At 40.4% G+C, this 24,150-nt stretch overlaps 1 protein-coding gene across 1 annotated transcript; it reads right to left on the minus strand.

Moving 5' to 3' along the window:
* Positions 1 to 371: 371 nt before the first annotated feature.
* hsp90b1 (heat shock protein 90, beta (grp94), member 1) lies at positions 372 to 6,292 on the minus strand. The gene is made up of 18 exons (XM_062390807.1): positions 6,135 to 6,292; positions 5,571 to 5,673; positions 5,117 to 5,258; positions 4,889 to 5,005; positions 4,465 to 4,796; positions 4,102 to 4,213; positions 3,863 to 3,991; positions 3,632 to 3,748; positions 3,377 to 3,514; positions 2,985 to 3,062; positions 2,807 to 2,872; positions 2,292 to 2,561; positions 1,946 to 2,191; positions 1,674 to 1,810; positions 1,463 to 1,541; positions 1,098 to 1,253; positions 741 to 851; positions 372 to 646 (listed from the first exon to the last, which is right to left on the minus strand). Exons 1-18 carry the CDS (start codon positions 6,181 to 6,183, stop codon positions 620 to 622), a joined length of 2,409 nt encoding a protein of 802 aa, XP_062246791.1. The 5' UTR covers positions 6,184 to 6,292; the 3' UTR covers positions 372 to 619.
* Between the last annotated feature and the right edge of the window lie 17,858 nt (positions 6,293 to 24,150).

A 24,150-nucleotide genomic window follows, 5' to 3' on the forward strand; every position in this document is an offset into this window, starting at 1 on the left:
AGCAGATTTAGATGTAGTTTCACTCTCTTGTTTATGAATGGTTTTTATATACAATAACCCCTGGCAAAAAGACGTGTAGGATATGCAATGATTCAAATATAAGAGAATATTTCAAGGCAATAATTTCCACAGAATAAACCCATAACCAAGAAACAGCTTCCTTCCTGTGTAAGATTTTACAGTATTACCCTCAGCATTTTATAGATTTTGCAATCTGAAAACAATGGTTTGATCTCAAGGGTTTGTGATCATCTGATGTTGCTTTTGATTGACAGCACGGTGCTTGCTCTGCCTTTACGTCTAAAAACATGTCATCTGCACTTCCAGTCAGATTGTTCACCTACAGCGCATTTCACACACAAAAAGGAAAAAACTGTTGCTCCTTTTTCCAGGAGATATTTATTCGATCAAGAGACAGGATCGCATCTTTCCATAAACAAGTCAGTTAAATATTAACAAATTTACAGTCATGAGGAATGTAAAATAAAAAAAACAAACAAACAAACAACGCCCTCCCTTAAAAAACCCAAACCTCGAGGACCCCTCCCAGGATAACGACCACAATGGCACTGGAGAAACTGTCCAGCTCCATTGTTAACGCGCTCTTCCATTCAGTGCTTCACAGTTCATCTTTGTCAGATTTTGTCTGCAGAGGAACAAAATCAAGTGATGAGTAAATATTCCAGAATATGAATCCTTTACATCGTCAACATGGCACAATTCTATTTAAGTGCTCTCACCCTTTCTTCATCTTCATCGTCGTCTAAGATTTCATCTTTATCTTCAGAGTCGTCCTCGGCTGGCTCCTCCTCTGGCTCCTCCTCTGGCTCCTCCTCTGGTTCTTCTTCAACCTGTAGAACAATGGCATGATTTTAATCACAAGTAACACTAAACAGAAAAACCTATTATTACACTTCTGGGTGAAATGAAGAAGATGGGGTTTGCATAAGACAAAGGGAAAGTAGACACTGCTTAATACAATCAAACACAAGGGTGTGTTCACTGGCTCTGGAGGAGATGACTTGAAACTGAAACTAGAAACCATTTGCTATGCATATGCAAATTAACCCAGTATGTGGCAGCTGGCATTGACTTGCCTGTTCATCCAGAGGTACATTCATGCTGAGTCGAAGCATGCGCTCTATCCTGTCTCCGTAAGACTTTGTGTCCACCAGCTGGTAGCCTGAGCGCAGCGTGGCTGTCTCAAACAGAACCACGGCCAGATCTGATGCAGTCTGGTCCTCAGCGTCATCCTGAGGGACAAATGGAAATGAATTATTGATTCTCTGCATGGATAGGATGATTTTTATTCAGATTATTAATTCAACTACCATGTTCCCATATGAGATGTGCAGTGTATTTTACTGTATTGCTTGATGAGAAACATTACTCACATTATTTTCTAATTTAATCTAATTATATGGCACAATCAAAATGGTTAAATTATAGTGGTGAAACTTACATTTACTCTGTTGAGCATCTGCTTGATGAGAGGGTGTTTAGGGTTGATTTCTAATGTTTTCTTCTGGCTGGCATAATAGCTGAGGAAGAGAGAGAGGAATTAATATACAAACTTAAAAAGTCAAGCTGACCAAAAACATCTCATAGTTTTAGATTTCACAACTGCGAAAATGAGCATATAGTGTTTGAAAGCAAATATCATCAATACTAACTTTGTGGAAATGTCTTTTCCTGTCTGGTACGCTTGTGCCTTCATGATCCTCTCCATGTTTCCTGACCAGCCGTACTGACTGGCAACCAGAGCGCAAGGTGAGTTGGTCAGCCTCTGAGAGAGGACGGCCTTCTCAATCTGTAGGAAAGAAGCCAGGATATGAAATAATGCGGCTGTTGGAACAGACGTAACCAAGCAACTGCAGCCAAACTATCACTTCCGCGGCTGCTACTCATTTACCCATGGTCTGAATTTGAATAACTGAATCTCTACCTTGTCCTTCAGGGCCTTGTCCTTCAGCCAGGTAGTCAGAGGCTCAAAGCTCTTCTCCAGGGTCTCCCGCTTTTCCTTGGCCATATCGCTCTCGTCGAATTTGATGCCCTCCTTTGCCACGTTCTGGAAACGTTTTCCATCAAACTCGGGCAGCGCCTGAACGCAGTACTCATCCACAGGCTCAGTCAGGTAAATAACCTCATAGCCCTTTTTCAGCAGCCTCTCGACGAAAGGAGAAGCCTCAGCCTGAAGAGGAAAACAGTTGTGTCAGTGGTGGGATTCCTACTTGGAATTTACAATATTTAGTTTTGAATTGTTTGTATCATCATTCCAAGTCCCTTCTCACCTCTTTCCTGCTGGTTCCAGCCATGAAGTAGATCTTGTCCTGCTTCTCCTTCATGCGCTCAACATACTCCTCCAGGCTGGCCTGGACTGTCTCACTGTTGGAGGTCTGGAAACGCAGCAGTTTGGCCAGTCGGGTCCTGTTGGAGTGATCCTCAATGACACCCAGCTTGATGTTGGTTCCAAACTCCTTCCAGAACTTCTCATTGTACGTGTCCTCTGCGATCTTCTTGATCATGTCCAAAGTCTTACGCACCAGTTTCTTACGAATCACCTGAACCCAGACAAGATAAGCAATTCCTTATTTGACAGTTTCCACTTATAATAAATGTAATGGTTTCTGATATTAACATTTTTCTTTAATTTAGAACTTTTACTTGGTCCCCTTCTTTCCCCAGACTTTGGGTTTGGTTTGTTTTTCCATGATTAAAGACCAGATAAATAAAAAATGGGATTATGTATAATTAAAGAGAAAAATAAGGGGAATTAAGATGTATTGATTTTAGCTGTGAAGCTCACCTTGAGCAGTTTGTGCTGCTGCAGAGTCTCTCTGGACACATTCAGGGGGAGGTCATCAGAGTCAACCTAGCAAAATAAATATACATTAAATCACAATGCTGGTGCCATTACATCAATGTCTGTCCGGGTCATAATAGTACACTTCTCTGCCATAACATTAGCATTAGAAATCACTTACCACTCCCTTGACGAAGTTCAGGTACTTGGGCATCATGTCGTTGAAATCGTCTGTGATGAAAACTCTTCTGACAAATAGCTGTGACAGAAAGAGACATTTATTTACAAATGGAGCTGATGAAGCTGTTCAATAATTTGGAGTTAGGCCGGAAGCTTTTGCTTCAGTCTTAATTATAACTCATTGCTGTTAAATCCTTGTTTTATATTATTATAACTAATTATATTGTTTTGTCATTGTACATTTTAATCTTGCAAAATTGTTACTGTGTTTTTTTTTTAATCCTCCTTTGGAAGGTGCTTTCTAAATAGAATTAAGTAGAAATTCCTTAATGCCATCCTTTTAGCACATAAGATCCCTTAAAATGAAGACTGAATACTGTACGAGTCACATACCTTAATGTAGTCGTTCTTCTTGGAGCCGTACTCATCAAACAGGCCGCGGGGAGCTGCAGTTGGCACAAAGAGGATCGACTTAAAGGTGACCTCACCCTCAGCTGTGAAGTGGATGTGCGCCAGAGGGTCTTCAGTGTCCTGTTGGAAAACAAAACATTTGTTTTAGTAACTTATATTTAACACTTGGTGAGTCTTCAATGCACATGCTCAATCTACACTGAGGTACAACATCAGAGTTACTGTGGAGGTGTTTACCTTAGAGAAGGTCTTGTAGAAAGCTTTGTATTCATCCTCCTCAACCTCCTTAGCTTGTCTCTGCCAGATGGGTTTGATATCATTCATCAGCTCCCAGTCCCACACGGTCTTCTCAACCTACAACAAACACGATAAAACATTTTCAAAAATAGCCCACAAATAAAAAATTTCAAACAATAAGATAAATTTATAAACCAATTTACATCAACCACTACTTAATGAACATCCTACCTTCTTTGTCTTTGGTTTGTCTTTGTCCTCTTCCTCCTCTTCTACCTCAGCCTCCTCTTCGGCTGCCTCTTTCTCTGGTTCATCTGTTGCCTCAGCATCTTCCTCGATGGGCTCCTCAACTGTCTCAGTCTGGCATGTAGAGAGGAAGAGATGAAATGCCACTTCCATATATGCAAGTTTCCCGATAGAGGTATACCTGGGATGAAGTCTGAGTCAAGGTGTGGAAGGAAATGTCTTACCTTGCTGGCCCATAGGTAGATGGGGAAGTTGATGAACTGAGAGTATTTCTTGATGAGGTTCTTGATGGTCTCAAGCTCCAGATAGTCTGAGGCCTCCTCTTTCAGGACGAGCCTGCGGTCAGACAGATGACGAGCAAGATTAAATTTCACAGTCAATAGTATTCTAACATTTAAGACTATAGTAGTAACAGCAGAATAGCATTGAAGATTTGAGTAAGTATAATGGTTCCATGTAAATTGAGTATATAGATTCGATTTGGGAACAGACAGGGGGACTTGCGATCTGCTATTAGACTGGAGGAACAGCAGTTGATAACGACATCAAAAACCTTTAGCGAAAGGTAAAACAAGTTGTTGACGTACGTGATGGTGGTTCCTCTGCCGAGCGTGTCCCCGCGGGGGTCCTCGACAACGGAAAACTCGTTGGAGTCCGATTCCCAGATGTGCTGAGTGCCGTTGTTGTGCTTTGTTGTCACAATGACCTTGTCAGCAACCAGGAAAGCGGAGTAGAAACCCACACCAAACTGTCCAATCAGCTCTGAGCTGGACTCTGCCTCAGACTGCGAATCTGTCATCTTGCTGAGGAACTCGCTGGTGCCGGACTTGGCGATGGTGCCCAAGTTCTTCACCAGCTCTTCTTTGGTCATTCCAACGCCAGTGTCAGTGATGTGTAGCATGTTCTTCTCTTTATCAGACTGGAGATTGGAAGAAGACAGACAAATTACCAACAATGCAAGGGCTTTTTACATCAATACTATAGGTTGTATCATACAGCAAATGTACACACCTTTATTTTGATGGTCAGCTCTTCATTGGAGGCCATTGCATCTTCATTGGTGAGAGACATCAGGCGAATCTTATCTAAAGCATCTGATGCATTTGAAATCAGCTCCCTAAGGAAAATCTGCATCAGATAAACACATAATTTAGTCTTTACTGTCAGAAATAATAGAAAAGAGGTTATTTTGAAACATTTTAACAGTATTTCAAACATATATTGTTTATTCCTGCTCACCTCCTTGTTCTTGTAGAGGGAGTTGATAATCAGCTTCATCATACGGTTGACTTCCGCCTGGAAGACGTGTTTTTCTGACTTGTCTCTTATATCCTTAATCTGAGCTGCATTCAGCCCATCCAGCTGGATAGCCTCCTCCTCTCTGAGGACACAGATGTACACACAGGTTAAAATCAGTGCACAAGAACTCCCCGCTCTAGGAATCAATAACCAAAGTTAAAGGCCAGACACATGGTGCCCTGGTCTTAACAGGGGTCTGTATTAAATCCTTCGAAGCTTGGCCACCACTAACAATTCCAAGGTTGATCTGAGCGTTTGTGTGCACAAGCATGGTCACGCCGACCTTGTTGTGTTAACATAAGGTTTAGTCAACCTTCTCTGATAAAGACACCGGCGGTGCATTCAGTAGGCACAATATGAAGAATTTTTTTTTTCCAAAACAAGTACCACCCACCTCTGCACCACCTCATCATCTGTCCTGGAGCCATCCCTGCTTTTACCCAGGTCCTCCTCTACTACGCCATCTACGTCAAGTTCATCCTCTGCCTTCACAGCAGCTGCAGAGGGACAAAACAGTGGTTAGAAATATAAGACAAGGCACACATATAGTTGCATATATGGCTGGAGAAATGTCCAGGATGTCAGGTTTTTTCTCAATGAGTCTGAAACGCTACAAAGACACGTTGAAAATCACTACATAGGTAAGATACGATGTTAGGAAGGCTGGTTTGTACAGGCTAAAATATGGATGTGGGTGGATGCAACAGCAAATTAGCTAGCTTCAGACAGCTTTAACGTTCATGGTGTTCCAGCTAGGAACTTCTGGTAAGGCACTAATGAAGAACAGATGGACAAACGGACGACATTGAGCTGTAGGAAGTGGACGTATTCCAAAGCTGCAATCACGAGTCACAAAGAGAAGGAAGAAATTTAAGTTAGCTCGCTGGCTTACCCTGCTAGCTACAACCCTGGGGTAAAAGAAAGATAAATGTGACATAAGAATGTTTCCGCTACTCACCGAAGGCTAAGAGGGCGAAAAGCAGCGCTGGGAGCCAGACTCGTTTCATTTTGACTGACGACGTGAGCGTGGAGCTACTGTGAGACAAAAGCCGGGGAGCAGCGCACGCAGCACAGCCTTTAGCTCGGAGACTGACAGGCTGCCTCTCCCACAGCAGCGGCACACTCTGTCAGACCCGGAGCGGTCGTCCAATGGCTGCGCACCACGCACAACGTTCCGCAAATCAGAGCGCAGCACACGGCACCGCGTCGTCCAATCACCTTCTTCAACATAAGTCGAGAACCGAAAATCGTGGCCCGACACCATTGGCTGAGAATGAACGATCAACACACCACTTCCGAAAATGTACCTCTCATCGTGGTGAAAAAAATATTGGTCAACACAATGTTTGAACTTTGATTTTCTTCTGCGATGTCACAGCAGTCTAACAGGATGATTTTTGTGTTGTGTTTCTGTCTCCACCATTCTTCTGTCTCTATACTCTTTCCTGTAGCCCTTATAGAGACATACATATGGTCATAGTCCTCTATACATGTGGATTGATTTGGATAACAATTTTATGTGCAGCCTTTTTTTGTTTTTGCTGCCACTACACTGTGGGTTAAACATAAAGTGTATTGTTGTCAGATTAAAATGCAAACATCTGAGATTATGGCGTTGTAGAGTCACATGTGAATATGTAAGGACATATTATCATCAAATGTGCACATTCTGTTTGCTCAACCTGTCTCAGGAGATCTGGGCAACAGGTTTCGAGTAGCAGCTATTGTTACACTTCTGGGTGTGCGTGTGTTCATATGTGTGTGGTCAAGGTATAACTCGGGTTGTGGGGACCTAAACTTGACTTTGTTATGGAGACAAAAATAAATGTTGATCATTAAACATGAAGGTGAAGACATATAATGTTAGGTTAAGTTTGAGGTTTAGATTGGAAATTAGGTCAGGGTTAGGGTTACACAAGCAGTAAGCAGTGTTGTGCAAGTTTACACCTCTCATGAACTAGTTCAAATTTCAGTTCATACAAGTAAACATGAATAGTTCACGTTCATAATTCACCATTTAAATTCTGAACTAGTTCATAGTTCAGTTCAATGTCTAAGTTTTATGGTGGAAAGTGAGAATGAAAGACTTAACTTGTTAAAGAAAACCTTATCCATCACTACCCCTTGCCTTTGCTGTCGGAATCTTTATCAGACAGTGTGTAAAAATCCTCTTGCCATCTGTATATGAGACCGAGAGCTGTTGTGTTGCAGGTATGGCCTGCCCCTTTAAGGAAAGTTTGTAGTGTGTGACGTAGTGCATCTGGGTATTGTGGGTAAAGACGCTAGAAGTGTGTGTATAGCGAGAAGTGACGGACCAACTGGAGGTGATGTCAGTGTTGCTCCTGCTGTATATCCGAGAAATAGAGTGGCCGCATTCCAAGTAAAGAAACATCCCCTCCTCCTTATTCATGGAGCGGTCCGGACGGCTGGTTACCGGTCAGACAGCGAGCCAAGATAACCAGTGACGGGGGCGGCTCCTGGTAAAGGCGACATAGGAGACTGATTTATCATGACGTGAAACATGCAATTTAAAACAATACATTAAGTCACACCATCATTCTCTTAACCCCGGGGACACACCGGAGGTAGAAGAGCTGCGAAAAGCGGTCCGCTTCCTTTCCTCGCCCATGTTAAATACTTTGGCTGTTCGCACCGGGAAGAACCGGGAGGCTCCGCGGCCACACAGACACACACACACACACACATAATCTCCTTTGAAGACCAGCATCATTTACCCCTGAACCAGCGCGGAGAAATGATGATGAAAAATTAAATATAAAAAAAATTTATATAAAATTAAATATAACAAAATTAAGTAAAAAATTTAATTAAATAAAAAAAAAAAAAATGTGCGCAGAAGCCCACTGCGCACATCTGCGCAGTAGCACATTGCACACATCCTGCGCAGAAGCTTATTGCGCAGAAATTGCAGCGCAGTTTTTTTTTTTTTTCAATTACATTTTTTCCCTGTTTTTATATTTAATTAAGTTAAATTTACATAGTGTAAGATATTTATCAATTAATAAGTGATATATCCTACCAATTTAAAGATTTCGATATATTTCTGGCTTAAAGAGAGGAAGGAGTGGGATTCAAACCCAGGTCCTTCTTGTTGGAGAACAGACGCTCTACCAACTAGGCCACATCTGATGAAAGCCATGATGAACTAAACACTATAAGAAGATGGCCAAATTATCATGTGCGTGTGTCCGTGTAATGTTATGCTGCTTTTGATAAACACTACAGAGAAAATATTTTGTACTTTACTACATATATTTGACAGCCTTACTTAAAATTTACTTTTAGATTTTTGCCTTTTAGATACTGGATGATTGTTAGAGAATAATCCAGTACGTTTTCCAACCTTGTCTTTGAACGCCTTACAAGAATCACAGTCTGCTTTGATGTCCTGAGGCTGCCCCCTGCTGGCTGCTGGGTTCCTCTGCTGCTCTAGCTTGGTTTGTGAAGCTTGTGATTAACTAAAGTTGTCCATAAAAGAAAATCTTTAATATCCTTCAAGGGCAATTTGATGTACAACCAGCAATCAGTGCACGACAAAAATAAACAAATATAAACAATGTAAATAAAACACAATATAAAAACCCTGTAGACTAAGTAGCAGGGGAAAATTAGCTTTTAATAAATGAATTGATAAGTCGACCAACAGAAAATTACCCTTGAACTATTTAGATATTCTCGAAACATTCTACTTTTAATTTCCTGTTGTGATTCTAATAATTATTAATGTTGGTGACATTTCCTTGATAAATGGGTGGAGGTTTTATTACCTCTTCTAAGGTGGTTATGATTTCATATCTGATTTGTCAGTCAACAGGTTTATGTAATAAACTACTGGACCAATAAGCACACAACTTGTTAGAAAGAAGCTTCATGGATCAGAGATGAACCTATACGGCTCTTTTGAGCTCTACTGAGTGCCAGTCTAGTGAATGAATCTGGAATCTTCTCTCAAAAACATTTCCCCAGCCCCATAGGGTTTGTAGTGTGAAGCTAGTGAGGTGTTTTATAAAGATGTGATCGAAAACGTCAGAACAAGTGTCATTTCAGTTTCATTTCACTTCACAACAGTTCCTCATAGAAGCATGCTGCGTACAAAGAGATGTAAAAAAAACTACTCATTTTTGCAGCATAGTAGGGACATTATAGACTGCGGTTAGAGTCAAAGCTTAATCAAAAAAAGATTAAATTAACAGGTGCACAATTCAGAAAGCACCGCAAAGTAGAGGAGGAGAAGAAAGAACAAAATAGAGGTAAGAATCACCCAGATTGTGGACATCGTTAATGTTTATTTGTGTCGACATGACATGATATGCTATCAGTACTGTCACATGCAGCCTTTGGGAAATGTCAAGCTTTGTTGAATAAGTCAGGTCACTCATACAAGGCAGCAGAAATTGTGGAAGATAAATTAAAAAATAATGATAAATCATTAGAATCAGAATCAGAAGGTATTTATTGCCAAGTAGGTTTACACCTACCTGGAATTTGCTCTGGTTATTGGTGCATACATGAACATAAAAACACAATAAATACAACACACATAAGAAAAACAATATATAAAAGATAAAAGATATAAAAAGTTCACTTCTACTCAGCTACACATTTCAAACCTTCCCTGTAGGAAATGTATTAACTGTTTTACGTATTTGACTTGTGTTGTACAGGTTGTGTCCAGCGGAAGTTGCTTTCCTGACCGAGTACTGCTCTGTGATGAAACCTGTGGTAAAGGCCTTAAACATTCTTCAATCAGAGACCAACACACACTTGGGGTGGCATCTCCAATTGATCTTTGAGTTACAGGCAAAACTCAGCAGGCAGAAGACATCCTCCAAGATGTGCCTGCCACTCATCAGAGCGATTTGGCATGGTGTCCAAAAGCACTTTGGAGATGAGATGGAAGACCCAGAGCTGATCACAGCCCAGCCCAATCCAGTTTTTGAACCAAAGTTCAAAACTGGCTGGACTGAGAGAACTGTTATCATAGAATTAGGTATGATTTCATTGTTTAATATCATACTGCAACCAATTATTTACTGTAGTTCTTGCCATTTGTTTTCAGCCAATACAATGTTATAAATGCTATAATTCTGTAAATAATGTAGGTCTGTCATCTCAATGAACAGGCAACACCTTGACCGGATGGTAGAGGCTGGGGTGTATAGAGGCAACATTCATCAGCTGATGATTCTTTGCCTTAATGAAGTCCAGAAGGTCAGAAGGTACAGGGGAGTTAGAAGGGTACCTAGCCTTTGTCTCAGTCAATAAGTATCTGCTGATCTGCAAGCGACTCTTGAGCTTTGCTGAATTGCTGTTAACTGCAAAGCGAGCCCGGATGAGCTCTACTCACCTTGAAAATCAGCTGAGGCTCAAACTCAACAAGAAGTTTGTAGACTCTAAAGGTGGACCAAAGTTTAACCACAGCGGCATTTAAACTTTTTATTTTAGCTGTCATGTGTTTCATGTGTTGACATGTCCTCCCAAGTTCTAAAAAGTTGTAATGACATGTCAAATGTTTAATGTTTGACATGTTTAATGTCATTGCACTTATATTTGTAAAGCTTCTCCTTCAATAAAAAATAACTGTTTTTGGATTTGATTTATGACCCCTTGTCCTTTTTGCACTGTATAGGAGCGGCCCCCATCAAGTTGTTGGAAGTAACTAGGTAACTTTTACTTAAAGTACGTTTTAAATTATCTACTTTTTACTTTTACTTGAGTAGATTTTTAGATGGGTTACTTTTACTTGTACTTAAGTAAAATTTCATCAAAGTAAAGGTACTTTTGCTTGAATACAATATTTCAGTACCAGCACCTCTGGTTTAAAGGCAACTGTCTTCTCTGCTTGTAACCACAAGGGCATCCACATATGATGCAGGCTGGATGGGGAAATTACAAAATACAGAGTACCAGCTGGTAAATCGAGGCTAGCCATTGAGGGAAAGGTTTACATCCCTCAATTAGTTGGGAAAATGTTTTGTTAGGCTATGTTAGAGTTAGTCCTTTTATCCCTTACATCAGACGTATGTAAACTTATTTAAACCCTTGTCATGGGTCATTTCTTCCATAAGAAGCCTTAGCTTCCATAGATGCAATGTGTCCAATGCACCACGGTTTACAGTTGAACATTATGAACTTGAATATGTGCATAATGTCTCCTTGTAAAGTGTGACTTGTGTAGAATAAATGACGAGTGACAGATTGCAGCACAGCTCCTGGTTTGTGTTTAACAAGCCGTCTCCCTCTGTCCATCTTGTCTCTTCACAGTCTTCATACAACCCGGGACAGAATGCTGACTCCCCCTCGCTAGTGGACTCTCCCCAGACACCCCAGACGCCATTAAAAGCACAGCCACAGGGTCGCCCGGTGAGTGTCCCTCCGGTGTTTCATTTACACCTCACCAACCTCAGAGCAACCTGCTGTTGTGATTGTTAGGATTACTGTTGTAGAGAGTTGGGACTTTGTCCGTAATGGAGGGTTTCTGTGCTGGCTGTAGTTATTTACTATTTACTTATGTACTAAGTTATTAATTTGATTTGTAATTTAAATCTCATATAGTTCGATCAGTGTAGTCTAAGTTAAGATGAGTTGTACTAGTAACACATTAAAACCTTTTGTGCAAAATCTCCCAAAGCAACAGGCATAGTAGGAGTATCCAAATATGATATTTTCCAACATTCTGTGTTTAATTACACTTAATATGATTGGTTCCTTTCAATCAAGAGAGCAAGACTAACAAGAACTGAGTCAGAACATTCACTCATGCAGGATATCTTTTTTAAACAAGTTGTGTTTATCACTTATTGACAATTTGGAATTCTAAACATTGTCCAAGGGCTGAGTGATATATCAAGAATTATCACGATAAATGTCACATCAGCTTTTTTTTTAAGATTATAGGTAGATTTTTTCTCCTGAGTGATGATCTATGTCATTAAAGTCATTTTCATATGTTTTAAATTCAATTTAAATGAAGTCATTAGCGTCCTTTTCCTTTGTTGAACTGTCTCTATCTCTCAGTTATGTCAGTGTCAATCTGGACCTCTCCTCACAACCAACCAGTTTGCTACAGGTCCTCGACTGACCCATATTCAGGTAATTTACCCAACTGTACATTCCCTCCTGCTTCTGTTAAAAAAAAAAGATCACAAATTATTCCCTGGTTATTGGTAAAACATAATAAAATTCCTCACTGTGAGAGATATGTTGGCCAAATGGTGAAGTCGTCTGAAAAACTGAACTTGTTTGTACTTTAGATTAAAGAATGGCAGCATGCAGAAATGAATCGCCTGTCTCTGGGATCCTACTTAATGTCTTTTGTGTTTCGCTCCCATCTTACCTACAGTTATTCCAGAGGACTCAGATACAGCCTTGCCCTCCCCCGCAGGCTGCACAGTGCGACGTCCCACAGGTGAAAGAAAACACACTGACCTGTTTACAGTTAATGTTTGCTCTCATTCAGGGGTAGGGGAACCTTTTTTCATCACTATATTGCATATTAGGATCAGTAGCATGTACTCAAATATGTTCTGCAGATGGCTCACATTAAACGCAGGCAAAATACCCATTCTCTGATATAACTGAATGATGACACCTCCCTAAAAATACTTATTTTGACTCACAAAATCTGGATCAACAATAGATTTCACCTGTTTATGGAAATTACCACTCTAATCATCAAGATCCTTTGAAGTGAAACTGTAACAATAAAACATAACCTCCTTTGTGGAGGAACTAATCAACTGTCTGGTAAAATGGGTGTGGATGCAAATTGGAAACTGAAAATGTTTGGGAACGCTGCAATTCATTTATTATCATGTTAATGTATATAAACTTGTTAATAGTTGAATGTGTGGAAAATGTGATAACATTTAATTCATACAATTTAATTTGAATGATGATGTCAGCTGATAAGAGCCTTTCATAGACATATCAGTATTGGTTTTATTTTAAAGAATGAAAAATATGAAAAACATAATACAATTTCTATATATCTGCTTGTATTTATGTTATATTTCAATTTATAGTTCATGTCCATGGTTAATGGATTTGATACATCAGGTATAAGTTCTTAGCAGTGTGTAACACAGCTGACAGCTCACACACATTGTGTCATTGTCCTCCCAGACCCGTAACCGGTACCCAGATCAGCGTGGCAGGGACATCCCAGAGGAGACCATGGCAGAGGGTCGAAGGAGCAGGTATTCACCGCCTCCTGGAGGTCACCGCTCCTCTAACCTCAGCCCAGAACAGGTTAGGCTCTCTCTCTCTCTCTCACACCCTCACACACTCAAGCTTGCCCTATCTCTCACCCGCAGTAGTTAGAGATAGTGTAGAGTTAGCGGCAGCTCATCAACCTGGATCTTTAGCTGAGGGATGGAGAGATTGTTGCCTGGTAGCAGTGTGAGCGCTCCACTCTAATCCTTGATTCACAAAATCTGGATCCACACTAGATTTCACCTGTTTATGGATATTACCACTCTAATTCTTTGAAAGTGAAACTGTAACAATAAAACATAACCTCCTTTGTGGAGGAACTAATCAGCTGCCTGGTAAAATGGGTGTGGATGCAAATTGGTAACTGAAAATGTTTGGGAACTCTACAATTCATTTATCATCATGTTAACATATATATACTTGTTAATCATTGAATGTGAGGGAAATGTACTAAAATTAAATGCATACAATTGAATTTGCATGTTATAAGATAAAATCATAGCACTGATTGAAAAAATTCACCATTTCTGTACAATGTTTGTATTTCCCTCCTTTTTTTTTGTTGATAATAAGTTTCTCCTCCTCCTCTGAACTTGCAGTATCGCCACAGGCAACCCTATGTGAGGCCTCCTCAGCAGAATCATGACCATCGAACCTACGAACCACGTCCTGGGCCAGAGGGGAGGCACCCTGACTGCCCAGAACAGCCTGAGTACTCCGGTGCGAAGAGAATGGTGAGTATCTTAGAAGTTCCTGTTGGGTGCTCCAGGGACTACATCCCTGAGTTCAGTTCAGTTCAGTTCAGTCGTTGACTCGAGTCGAGTTGAATAGATTTGAATCGAGGTCAGTTGAGTCAAATGGTTCAGCTGAGCTCAATGGTTCATTTCAGTTGAGGTCAGATGTTAAGTTGAATAGATTTGGTTTAATTTTTAAGATTTAATTGCTACAATATGTTATGAATACAACGCAAAAACTAAATTCTCTTCACAAAGCTATAGAATAATTAATTGTTTGCTTATGATGTCAGCTGATAAGAGCCTTTCATAGACATATCAGTATTGGTTTTATTTTACAGAATGAAAAATGTAAAAAAGATAATACAATTTCTCTATATTTTCTTGTATTTATGTTTTATTTCAATTTATAGTTCATGTCCATGGTTAGTGGATTTGATACATCATGTATAAGTTCTTAGCAGTGTGTAACACAGTTGTCCGTCCTGGGAGAGGGATCCCTCACATGTGGCTCTCTCTGAGGTTTCTACGTATTTTTACCTGTTAAAGGGTTTTTTCGTAGTTTTTCCTTACTCTTGTTGAGGGTTAAGGACAGAGGGTGTCACACCCTGTTATAGCCCATGAGAAGAATTGTAACTTGTGAATATGGGCTATTCAGGTAAAATTTGATTGATTGATTGATTGATTGATATTCCTATATATTTTTATATATATATATATATATATATATATTTCTGCTGTTTTTATAATATATATACAGTTTATATTTTGTTGTATTAACCACTCTAGCACAAAATCACTTTAAATACTGGACACTGACACAATCACATCATTGCATTCCATACCTGTATCTGTATATATGCTCTCGGTATGTGATATATGTGATTTATGTGATTTATGTGTATATGTCAGTGATGTGTTAAGTGTAAAGCTACTGGATGATCTGAATTTCCCTTGGGATTAATAAAGTATCCATCTATCTATCTATCTATCTATCTATCTTTAAGCTTTTTCCACAGATCCTAAGAGGAAGGAGTGCCACTCTTAACAATCTAACCGGCAGGCAGTTTTAACCCCAGAGCTTTTAACATGATATTAGAAACATTTCTCATGTTAATGGAGATATGACCAGTCAAAGTCAGAGAACCCCTAAATAATAAACATGGAAAGACAATATCTCCCTTAATTATGATCTGTGATATGTCAAATTTGGCATATCACAGACCCAATTGCAAAAATGTAACATTAGACCCTCTAGAATAAGTTGAATTGTATTTTACTGCTGTGTCATTGCCTCCAATGCCAGACCATGTCATTTTTGGAGCAGCCTAGTTTTCCCCAGAATTCGCTGCACACTGAACATTTTCACTTTCGGTTCACTTACAAAGTTTGATGTCAGCAGGGCTCCTTGAACTTAGGTGGAACCTTTTGTAGAACGTTATGTTATCGGTCTTCCTGCGGCGGTTTCACACTCGCAACCTCCACAAAGATGTTGCCTTAAAAAAAAAGTCTGTGTCTGGCTTGTTGAACCTGTCACAGTCACAAAATGTCACAGTTTTGAACAGATTAAAAAAAAAATGATCACATTACTTATATGTGTAGAACTATTAAGTGTAGTTTCTGGTATAATATATTTGCTGATTGAATACTGACATGAATTCATTTGTAATCTTCCTTTTTCAAGATGATGAGCCAAAACTGCAGCCAGCTGCACAGAGGTCTTCCTCACCTGGGCTTCTGCCACCTGATGTTCAGCCAAAGAAATCAGGGAATGCTTGCAAACCAGTTTTGAAGAGGGAAAGCCTCCCAGCGGAACCAGAGTCACATATAACACAGGTACGACCAAACATATAAAAACTGAAATCGACAAAGCAGTGGGCATATATATAAATTACATATACAGACTTTTCTGATAATTAATGTTAGTCTATGTATTGGAAATTCCATTACAAATGATGTTTAAATCTGTAAATATAGATAACTCATTGTGAGTATTTAATAACTAGTAGCTTTACAACAAGACTAGTTTTTCATGTGGAGCGAGAGAATGGTCTTTGTGCTTGATGACCTCAGAGTTTAAATACCTTTTGTGAGCTATTCCCCTCAGGACCTGTTCAAGAAGGTCCACAGTATCCTGAACAGGCAGACGCCTGAGAAGTTCCTCCAGCTGGTGAAGCAGGTGAAGGACTTGCCCATCGACACAGAGTTTGATAAAGCCATGAACGAGACCAGCTTATTGGTGGCCTACGCGAAGATGTGCGACTGCTTCGCCAAGGTAAGCAGGTCGCTTAGTTGAGCAGAGAAGTGTGTCGACTTTGGAACGAGAGAGTCTTGTGTTTGTAATGTAATTGTTTGAATTGGATTTGGAGAAGTACATATAGCTTTTTCGTAAACTGTAAATTCATCTGATACAAAAAAACGATGGAGGAATTAAGTGTAATCTTTTAACCATCTAACGGAGGGGTGTGCACGAAGTGTGTCAATATGCAGTCAACAACTTGCTAAATGTTTATGCAGCAAATGGATCAATTGGTTAATATTCAGCTCCGCCTTGATGCAAAATAATGCTGTGAGAAGTAACACAATTCAGTACAGTGTGATGATGAGGTTTTATTGTTTTGATGCCTCTACAGTCTACACCAGACGACACCCACTATTTATTAAGGAGTTTGAAAATCAGTCACAAATAATGCCTTAAAATACAATTTATTAAACGTGCATATCCTTAATTATAGACTCTATTAACAAAAGTTCTAGAGAAACTATTACATTTTCTGTCTGCCATCATTTGATAACATAACTTTACATATATTATTCATTAAATCAAAATAATCCAGATACGAAGATGTTAATTTGTTGATATATAAAAAGAAATCATTTATTTTATTTGAATGCTTATGTTCTCTACTGACTTCATTCCACTTACTGTTCATGTGCAGCTCACAGTGCCCTGCGCTGACAAACCCCATAACACAGTGAACTTTCACAAGCTGCTGATAAGCCGCTGTCATAAGGAGTTTGAGAAAGACAAGGTGGATGATATGGTCGGCGGCGTTACATCAGAAACATCAAGTTCATCTGCGAACTCTACAAGGTCAATATGCTAAATGATTTCATCATGCATGACTGCTTGGACAAGCTGCTGACGAACCAAGACGAATTGGCTCTGGAGTGTCTGTGCATCCTGCTCACCACCGTCAGCAAGGACCTTGAATTTGATGAGACCAAGGTGAGCTGGTGGTAGTACATTTTACATAAATCTTTTTTTTTTTTTAATTATGGTCTTAAAAAGGTCTGTGGCACTGAATCATTCAACTTGTCCTTCAGAGGAGTTTCATCCTGTTTAATGTGGTCGTTTCCTCAGCACGGAAGCTTTAATGGTGGAGGGTTACAGTGAATTGCATACCTTTGTTTATCACGGTTTTCATGCTGCTGTTGATGAAATGTTGTGGTTTCATCTCGGGCGGTCAGGACTATTCCAAGTAATAAAATGGACAATTGGTCAACTCTGTAGAACAATAATATCTGCAACCAGCTGTCTGGTAGATTGAATATAGTCAAGCTAATCATGACCTTCATGTCTTAAATTAACCGTCTCTCTCCCTCTGTGTCTCACCACTCTCAGATGGTTCACTATTTGAACTATATGCAAGATATCATCACAGAGGGGAAGACGTCCTCTCGGATACGTTCTATGTTGGAGGAAACTATAGATACTATAGACCTGACATTGGTGAGTGGGTCTTCGTGATTTTTCTTTCAATTGCACAATTGTAAACAGTCCAACATTCAAATTCTTCAAAGTAAGATGGATTTTACCTCAGAGAATTACTTCAACGATATGTTTGATGACCAGGAACATGATACTGGATATTCTGGTCATATTCTGTTTAATGAATATCTACACTGCTGTTGTTAGGTAGTTCTTTTTGGAAGGACTGATTTAGATAGATACATAGATCATGGCAAAGAAATGTTAGAAAATTTCATAGAAACGTTGAACGGGGAAAAATGGACTTGAAAACTACTGATTTTTAATGAATTCATCAGTGTGTCCCCAGTCATCCGAATATTCCTCCGTGATTGACTGATTCCTCTGTTTATGCTAAAATGTATCTACCGCTGTGTGATAAATCCCACACAGTAAATTCCAAAATTCTCTGATCTGTCAAAGATAAAGAGCAAAGAACTCTTTTTTACTCTACAGAATCTGTCTGATTCAGGTTTCAAGTCATTGTGTTTCTGTAAAAAAAATTTTCCACAGCAAAACTTGGTGTCTCAAAAAGCCGAGCAGGGTCCAAAACCCTTTCAGCAGATCAACAAGGAGGAGCCGAGGAACGTGCAACAGCAACTGCTCCCTGAGGACAGCAAGTCAGCCTCCTCTGACTTGTCCTCAGTCGAGGAGCAGACACTCTCTGCCCCAAGAACTCTGGCTGCTTTGTCTGAAGCAGCCCCTAAGGCTTTGAACGGCCTTGCAGCGCGGGGGACTGAGCTGGAGACAGAGGCCCTTCAGCCCTCTCTCATCCTGCTGAACTCCAGCCCAAGGCCACTAGTCCTGCACAGGTTCCCACTCCTCAAAGGAACCAAGACTCTGAAGCCAGGAGAACTCTGGAAAGGTATGAGATGACAACGCTGTCTGATTTTAAGGATCCTCTTGGTGTTAGGTTTCTCTGAAACATGAGGAGAGTGTCTCTGTGATTCTGATATTTATCTCTCCTGTCAAAAGGATATTTACAACTCTGATTAACTATTTCCCATTGACTTAAAAATAAATTAGTTTTGTTATAAGGGTTTTGTTTCAATTCTGTTTTGGTCAGTGATAATAATTTGTAGAAGTTCCAAACTGGGTGAAAGCTTGATATTGACATCCTTCCTGACTCTTTGTTTATTCGTTCCCCCACCAGTCGAAGCAGTTCAGGCAAAAAGGGAAGAAAGCGCAGGAAGCGCAACAACCAGCCGCTGAACTCCTAGAAGCCATCAAAGTCATAAGCGGTCAACAAGGACCGCGACGCGTGCCCTCGGGTCACGGAGACCCCGGCCGACATGCAACGGGCCCTACGTCTTCACATGTGTTGTGTGCAGCCATAAAAAAATAATAAAAATGAATTTCTTTTTTTTTAATTGTTATTACTGCGCAAGAGTCTTCTTCTTCTTCTTCTTCTTCTTCTTCTTCTTCTTCTTCTTCTCCACATCACTGAGCCGGACGGGCAGCACCATATTGTTTTTTGGTCGTGACAAAACCAAAAAACAATATGGATAGTGTTGGTCAAGGGGAATGTATAATAATGGGGGGGATTGGAACTGCTGCACAGACATCACTTTCGACCGAACAGGACAGGAGCTCGTGGATGTGTGGAGGAGGAAACATCCTTCCACCAGGCAGTATACCTGGATCAAAATAACAGATGGCAGGGTCAGTCTGCCGGCTGTACAGATTTTAAATATCCGCTCCTTTTATCACCTGTTTTTTTTTTTGGTATACCAACATGGAGAAAATAAAAGCTAAAAGACAACAACTGAACTCCTTTCTCCAGGAAAGCTCTGGAGCTCTGGTAAAAGACATATAGTGGAGGAAATAACAGCAATATTTTGGGGAAATCGTTCAAATGGTGATACAAGCGTGAAATTTGGTACAAATTATCTTTGAAGGTCACTCTTCGATTTAGGAATGGGGGCCACTCGAAAATCTAAAATGGCCGCCATTTATTTCAAGATGGCCACCATGGTTAGACTGATTTTGCATTTTAGCATAATCTTTGCCTATACTTTATAGATGTCAATAATATCGGACTCCAATAGTATGTTTGTTTTAGAACATTTTCAAACAGGAGTTACCAGTTATAACCATCTGAAAGATTTCTAAAACATGTCATAGGCTAACGCTGGGTTCACACCGGACGCAGAAGCAACGCCGAAGCGTGGCGTAAGTGCTAATCCCTAGTGCGCCGGCGCTTGGCTGTTCACACCTGACGCGGAAGCGACGCTGAACCGCTGGGCAGCGCTAATAATATCACCCGTTGATCCAGTAGTATAAATGCATATACTTACTTGTTGCTCCAACATTAAGCAACAGCGTCCCAACATGTGTCTTTTTTGGTGTTGTCTTTATACAACATGTTCCGAGGATCATACAACTCACTGTACTTCTCCACCACAATTATTAATTTAATGTCATCCATTTTGAAGAACTTCTCTGTTTGCTCAGTTAAATGTCGGGTGTCAAGGGTAAATTACGTATTCTCCACTCAGGCCTATTTGCTTCACGGCGCTAGGCAGCCGCGGCGTGGCGCGACGCTTCAGCGTCCGGTCTGACCGGCACAAAGGTTTAACATTGGAGTGGATGGGAGCCAGAGGCTTGGCGCTGCGCTTACACCACGCTTTGGCGTCGCTTCCGTGTCCGGTGTGAACCCGGCGTAACTGTGTTATAGGTCACGGGGAAAACTACGTGAAGTTTAGGGTTTATTAGAGGGATAGAGGTATTTGGGGGATATACAGTATAACAGAACAGTAAAAAATAGTAGCTAGATTTGTGGCTAGTTGCTTTTTTTTTTTCCTTCTTTTTAGCACTGTGGCATTCGACATTTTCATACCCAAACCCCAATTGTCGCTAGATTTGTTCGTAGTCGCTTTTTCAGACATCGAAAAAGACTAGAATGAACGAACAATTTGATTGGCTGTCTGGTACTATAGAAGGAGTAGCACTACCCTCTTTTCTCATTTCATCTGCAAAAACCAACCTTCAAGCTGTGTGTAGAGGATGTCTTTAGTTAAACTAAACTCAATCGATACCAAACGTAAGACAAACTGGACAAAGTGTTGTCTTTGTCAGCAAGACACAGAGGAAAATTTGGTGTTACCAAAAAGAAAACTTAATAAAACAGATGCTGGATATAGCAACCTAGCTAGACATATTCCCATATTCTATTCCCTCAATGCAATGCCACTTGGTTTAGATCCAGCCAGATTAGATGATGGTGATGGTATTGAGGAAACTCTACGAAAAAATGATGCACAGTATCATAAAATCTGTAAGCTTTTATTCAACAACACAAAATTACAAAGAGCTCAAAAGAGAACTTCCACTCTCTCAGAACTCTCCTCTGATCCAGAATAGGGCTGCTGCACAAGCAAGCTTCCCAGAAAAAGTCATGATCAAAAAGCAATAGAATGCTTTCTTTATGAGAAACCTGACACAAAAGAAAACCTGAGGCAAGCCATGACCATGCAGCTTACTGAAAGGATAAACCAGTGTGCACTGACTCTAAATGATGGGCGTCTTCTTGCCAGACTAAGCACTGGAGATGCTGTGGCTCAGGAGCTAAAATATCACCCTGGCTGTTTTAGTCCAACTCTATAACAGGGAGCGGGCCCAAAAGAATGCTGAAAACTCAGGAAACGACCCAAAGGTGCACCACAAGAAGGAAGCACATCCAATTGCTTTTTCTGAGTTAGTCAGCTACATGTGCGAGACAAAATTAGCTAGTGAAGAATCTAAACCGCCTATCTTTAGGCTTGCAGACCTTGTTCACCTTTACAAGGAGAGGCTAGAACATCTTGGTTCTGAAGCAATAGATGTGAATTCTACAAGACTGAAAGACCAACTGATATCGCACATTCCACATCTGGAAGCTCATAAACAAGGGCAAGACATACTGATGGCCTTCAAGAACGATGTAGGCACAATATTGGCAGAGACAAGCAAGTACAATGACGTTATTAATTTGGCTAAGGCTGCTTCAATGCTACGACGTGAAATGTTGCAACATAAGTCAACATTTGAGTCATTTTTGGAAGTTGACACTGATGGTGCTGTTCCACCATTACTCCTTCAATTTCTTAGCATGATAGAGCATGGTTCAGACATCAAATCAAAACTTGAACATGGGGCATACAAATCTGACATTGCAATTGCGCAGCTATTGCAATATAACTGCTTTGACAAGTACAAGGAGGGTGCTCAAACTCACCGACATTCAAAAGATCGTGAGACACCTTTTGCGGTGTATATGGGCTTGAGTGTCTTTGGCAAAACCAGAAAGCGACATCTCATTGATATGCTTGATCAGAATGGTCTAAGTATTCCATACCATCGAGTTCTAGAAATCTCTGCCCAACTGGGAGAAGCCTTTGTGGCTAAGTATGTCGAAGATGGTGTTGTTTGCCCACCAATCCTGAAGAAAGGGTTGTTCACAACTTGATTTAGAGGGAAAGAGGTATTTGGGGGATATACAGTATAACAGAACAGTAAAAAATAGCAGCTAGATTTGTGGCTAGTTGCTTTTTTTTTTTTTCCTTCTTTTTAGCACTGTGGTATTCGACATTTTCATACCCAAACCCCAATAGTCGCTAGATTTGTTCGTAGTCGCTTTTTCAGACATCGAAAAAGACTAGAATGTACGAACAATTTGATTGGCTGTCTGGTACTATATAAGGAGTAGCACTACCCTCTGTTCTCATTTCATCTGCAAAAACCAACCTTCAAGCTGTGTGTAGAGGATGTCTTTAGTTAAACTAAACTCAATCGATGCCAAACGTAAGACAAACTGGACAAAGTGTTGTCTTTGTCAGCAAGACAGAGGAAAATTTGGTGTTACCAAAAAAAAAAATTAATAAAACAGATGCTGGGTATAGCAACCTAGCTAGAAATATTCCCATATTCTATTCCCTCAATGCAATGCCACTTGGTTTAGATCCAGCCAGATTAGATGATGGTGATGGTATTGAGGAAACTCTACGAAAAAATGATGCACAGTATCATAAAATCTGTAAGCTTTTATTCAACAACACAAAATTACAAAGAGCTCAAAAGAGAACTTCCACTCTCTCAGAACTCTCCTCTGATCCAGAAGAGGGCTGCTGCACAAGCAAGCTTCCCAGAAAAAGTCATGATCAAAAAGCAATAGAATGCTTTCTTTATGAGAAACCTGACACAAAAGAAAACCTGAGGCAAGCCATGACCATGCAGCTTACTGAAAGGAAAAACCAGTGTGCACTGACTCTAAATGATGGGCGTCTTCTTGCCAGACTAAGCGCTGGAGATGCTGTGGCTCAGGAGCTAAAATATCACCCTGGCTGTTTAGTCACACTCTATAACAGGGAGCGGGCCCAAAAGAATGCTGAAAACTCAGGAAACGACCCTAAGGTGCACCACAAGAAGGAAGCACATCCAATTGCTTTTTCTGAGTTAGTCAGCTACATGTGCGAGACAAAAATAGCTAGTGAAGAATCTAAACCGCCTATCTTTAGGCTTGCAGACCTTGTTCACCTTAACAAGGAGCGGCTAGAACATCTAGGTTCTGAAGCAATAGATGTGAATTCTACAAGACTGAAAGACCAACTGATATCGCACATTCTACATCTGGAAGCTCATAAACAAGGGCGAGACATCCTGATGGCCTTCAAGAACGATGTAGGCACAATATTGGCAGAGACAAGCAAGTACAATGACGTTATTAATTTGGCTAAGGTTGCTTCAATGCTACGACGTGAAATGTTGCAACATAAGTCGACATTTGAGTCATTTTTGGAAGGTGACACTGATGGTGCTGTTCCACCATTACTCCTTCAATTTCTTAGCATGATAGAGCATGGTTCAGACATCAAATCACAACTTGAACATTGGGCATCCAAATCTGACATTGCAATTGCGCAGCTATTGCAATATAACTGCTTTGACAAGTACAAGGAGGGTGCTCAAACTCACCGACAATCAAAAGATCGTGAGACACCTTTTGCGGTGTATATGGGCTTGAGTGTCTTTGGCAAAACCAGAAAGCGACATCTCATTGATATGCTTGATAAGAATGGTCTAAGTATTCCATACCATCGAGTTCTAGAAATCTCTGCCCAACTGGGAGAAGCCGTTGTGGCTAAGTATGTCGAAGATGGTGTTGTTTGCCCACCAATCCTGAAGAAAGGGTTGTTCACAACTTCTGCAATAGATAATATCGACCACAACCCAACTGCCACAACAGCAAGTACATCATTCCATGGCACTAGTGTATC

The sequence above is a fragment of the Platichthys flesus genome, chromosome 6 (assembly GCF_949316205.1).
Source record: "Platichthys flesus chromosome 6, fPlaFle2.1, whole genome shotgun sequence".
NCBI lineage: Eukaryota > Metazoa > Chordata > Actinopteri > Pleuronectiformes > Pleuronectidae > Platichthys > Platichthys flesus.

Bases quoted from the DNA above. Each gene is read 5' to 3' on its own strand.
- hsp90b1 (XM_062390807.1), bottom strand. From the start codon at position 6,183: ATGAAACGAGTCTGGCTCCCAGCGCTGCTTTTCGCCCTCTTAGCCTTC. The intron at 3,992-4,101 runs GTAAGACATTTC...TCTACATGCCAG, and splicing joins TCTACCTATGGGCCAGCAAG to ACTGAGACAGTTGAGGAGCC. The intron at 2,873-2,984 runs GTAAGTGATTTC...TTATTTTGCTAG, and splicing joins TGAACTTCGTCAAGGGAGTG to GTTGACTCTGATGACCTCCC.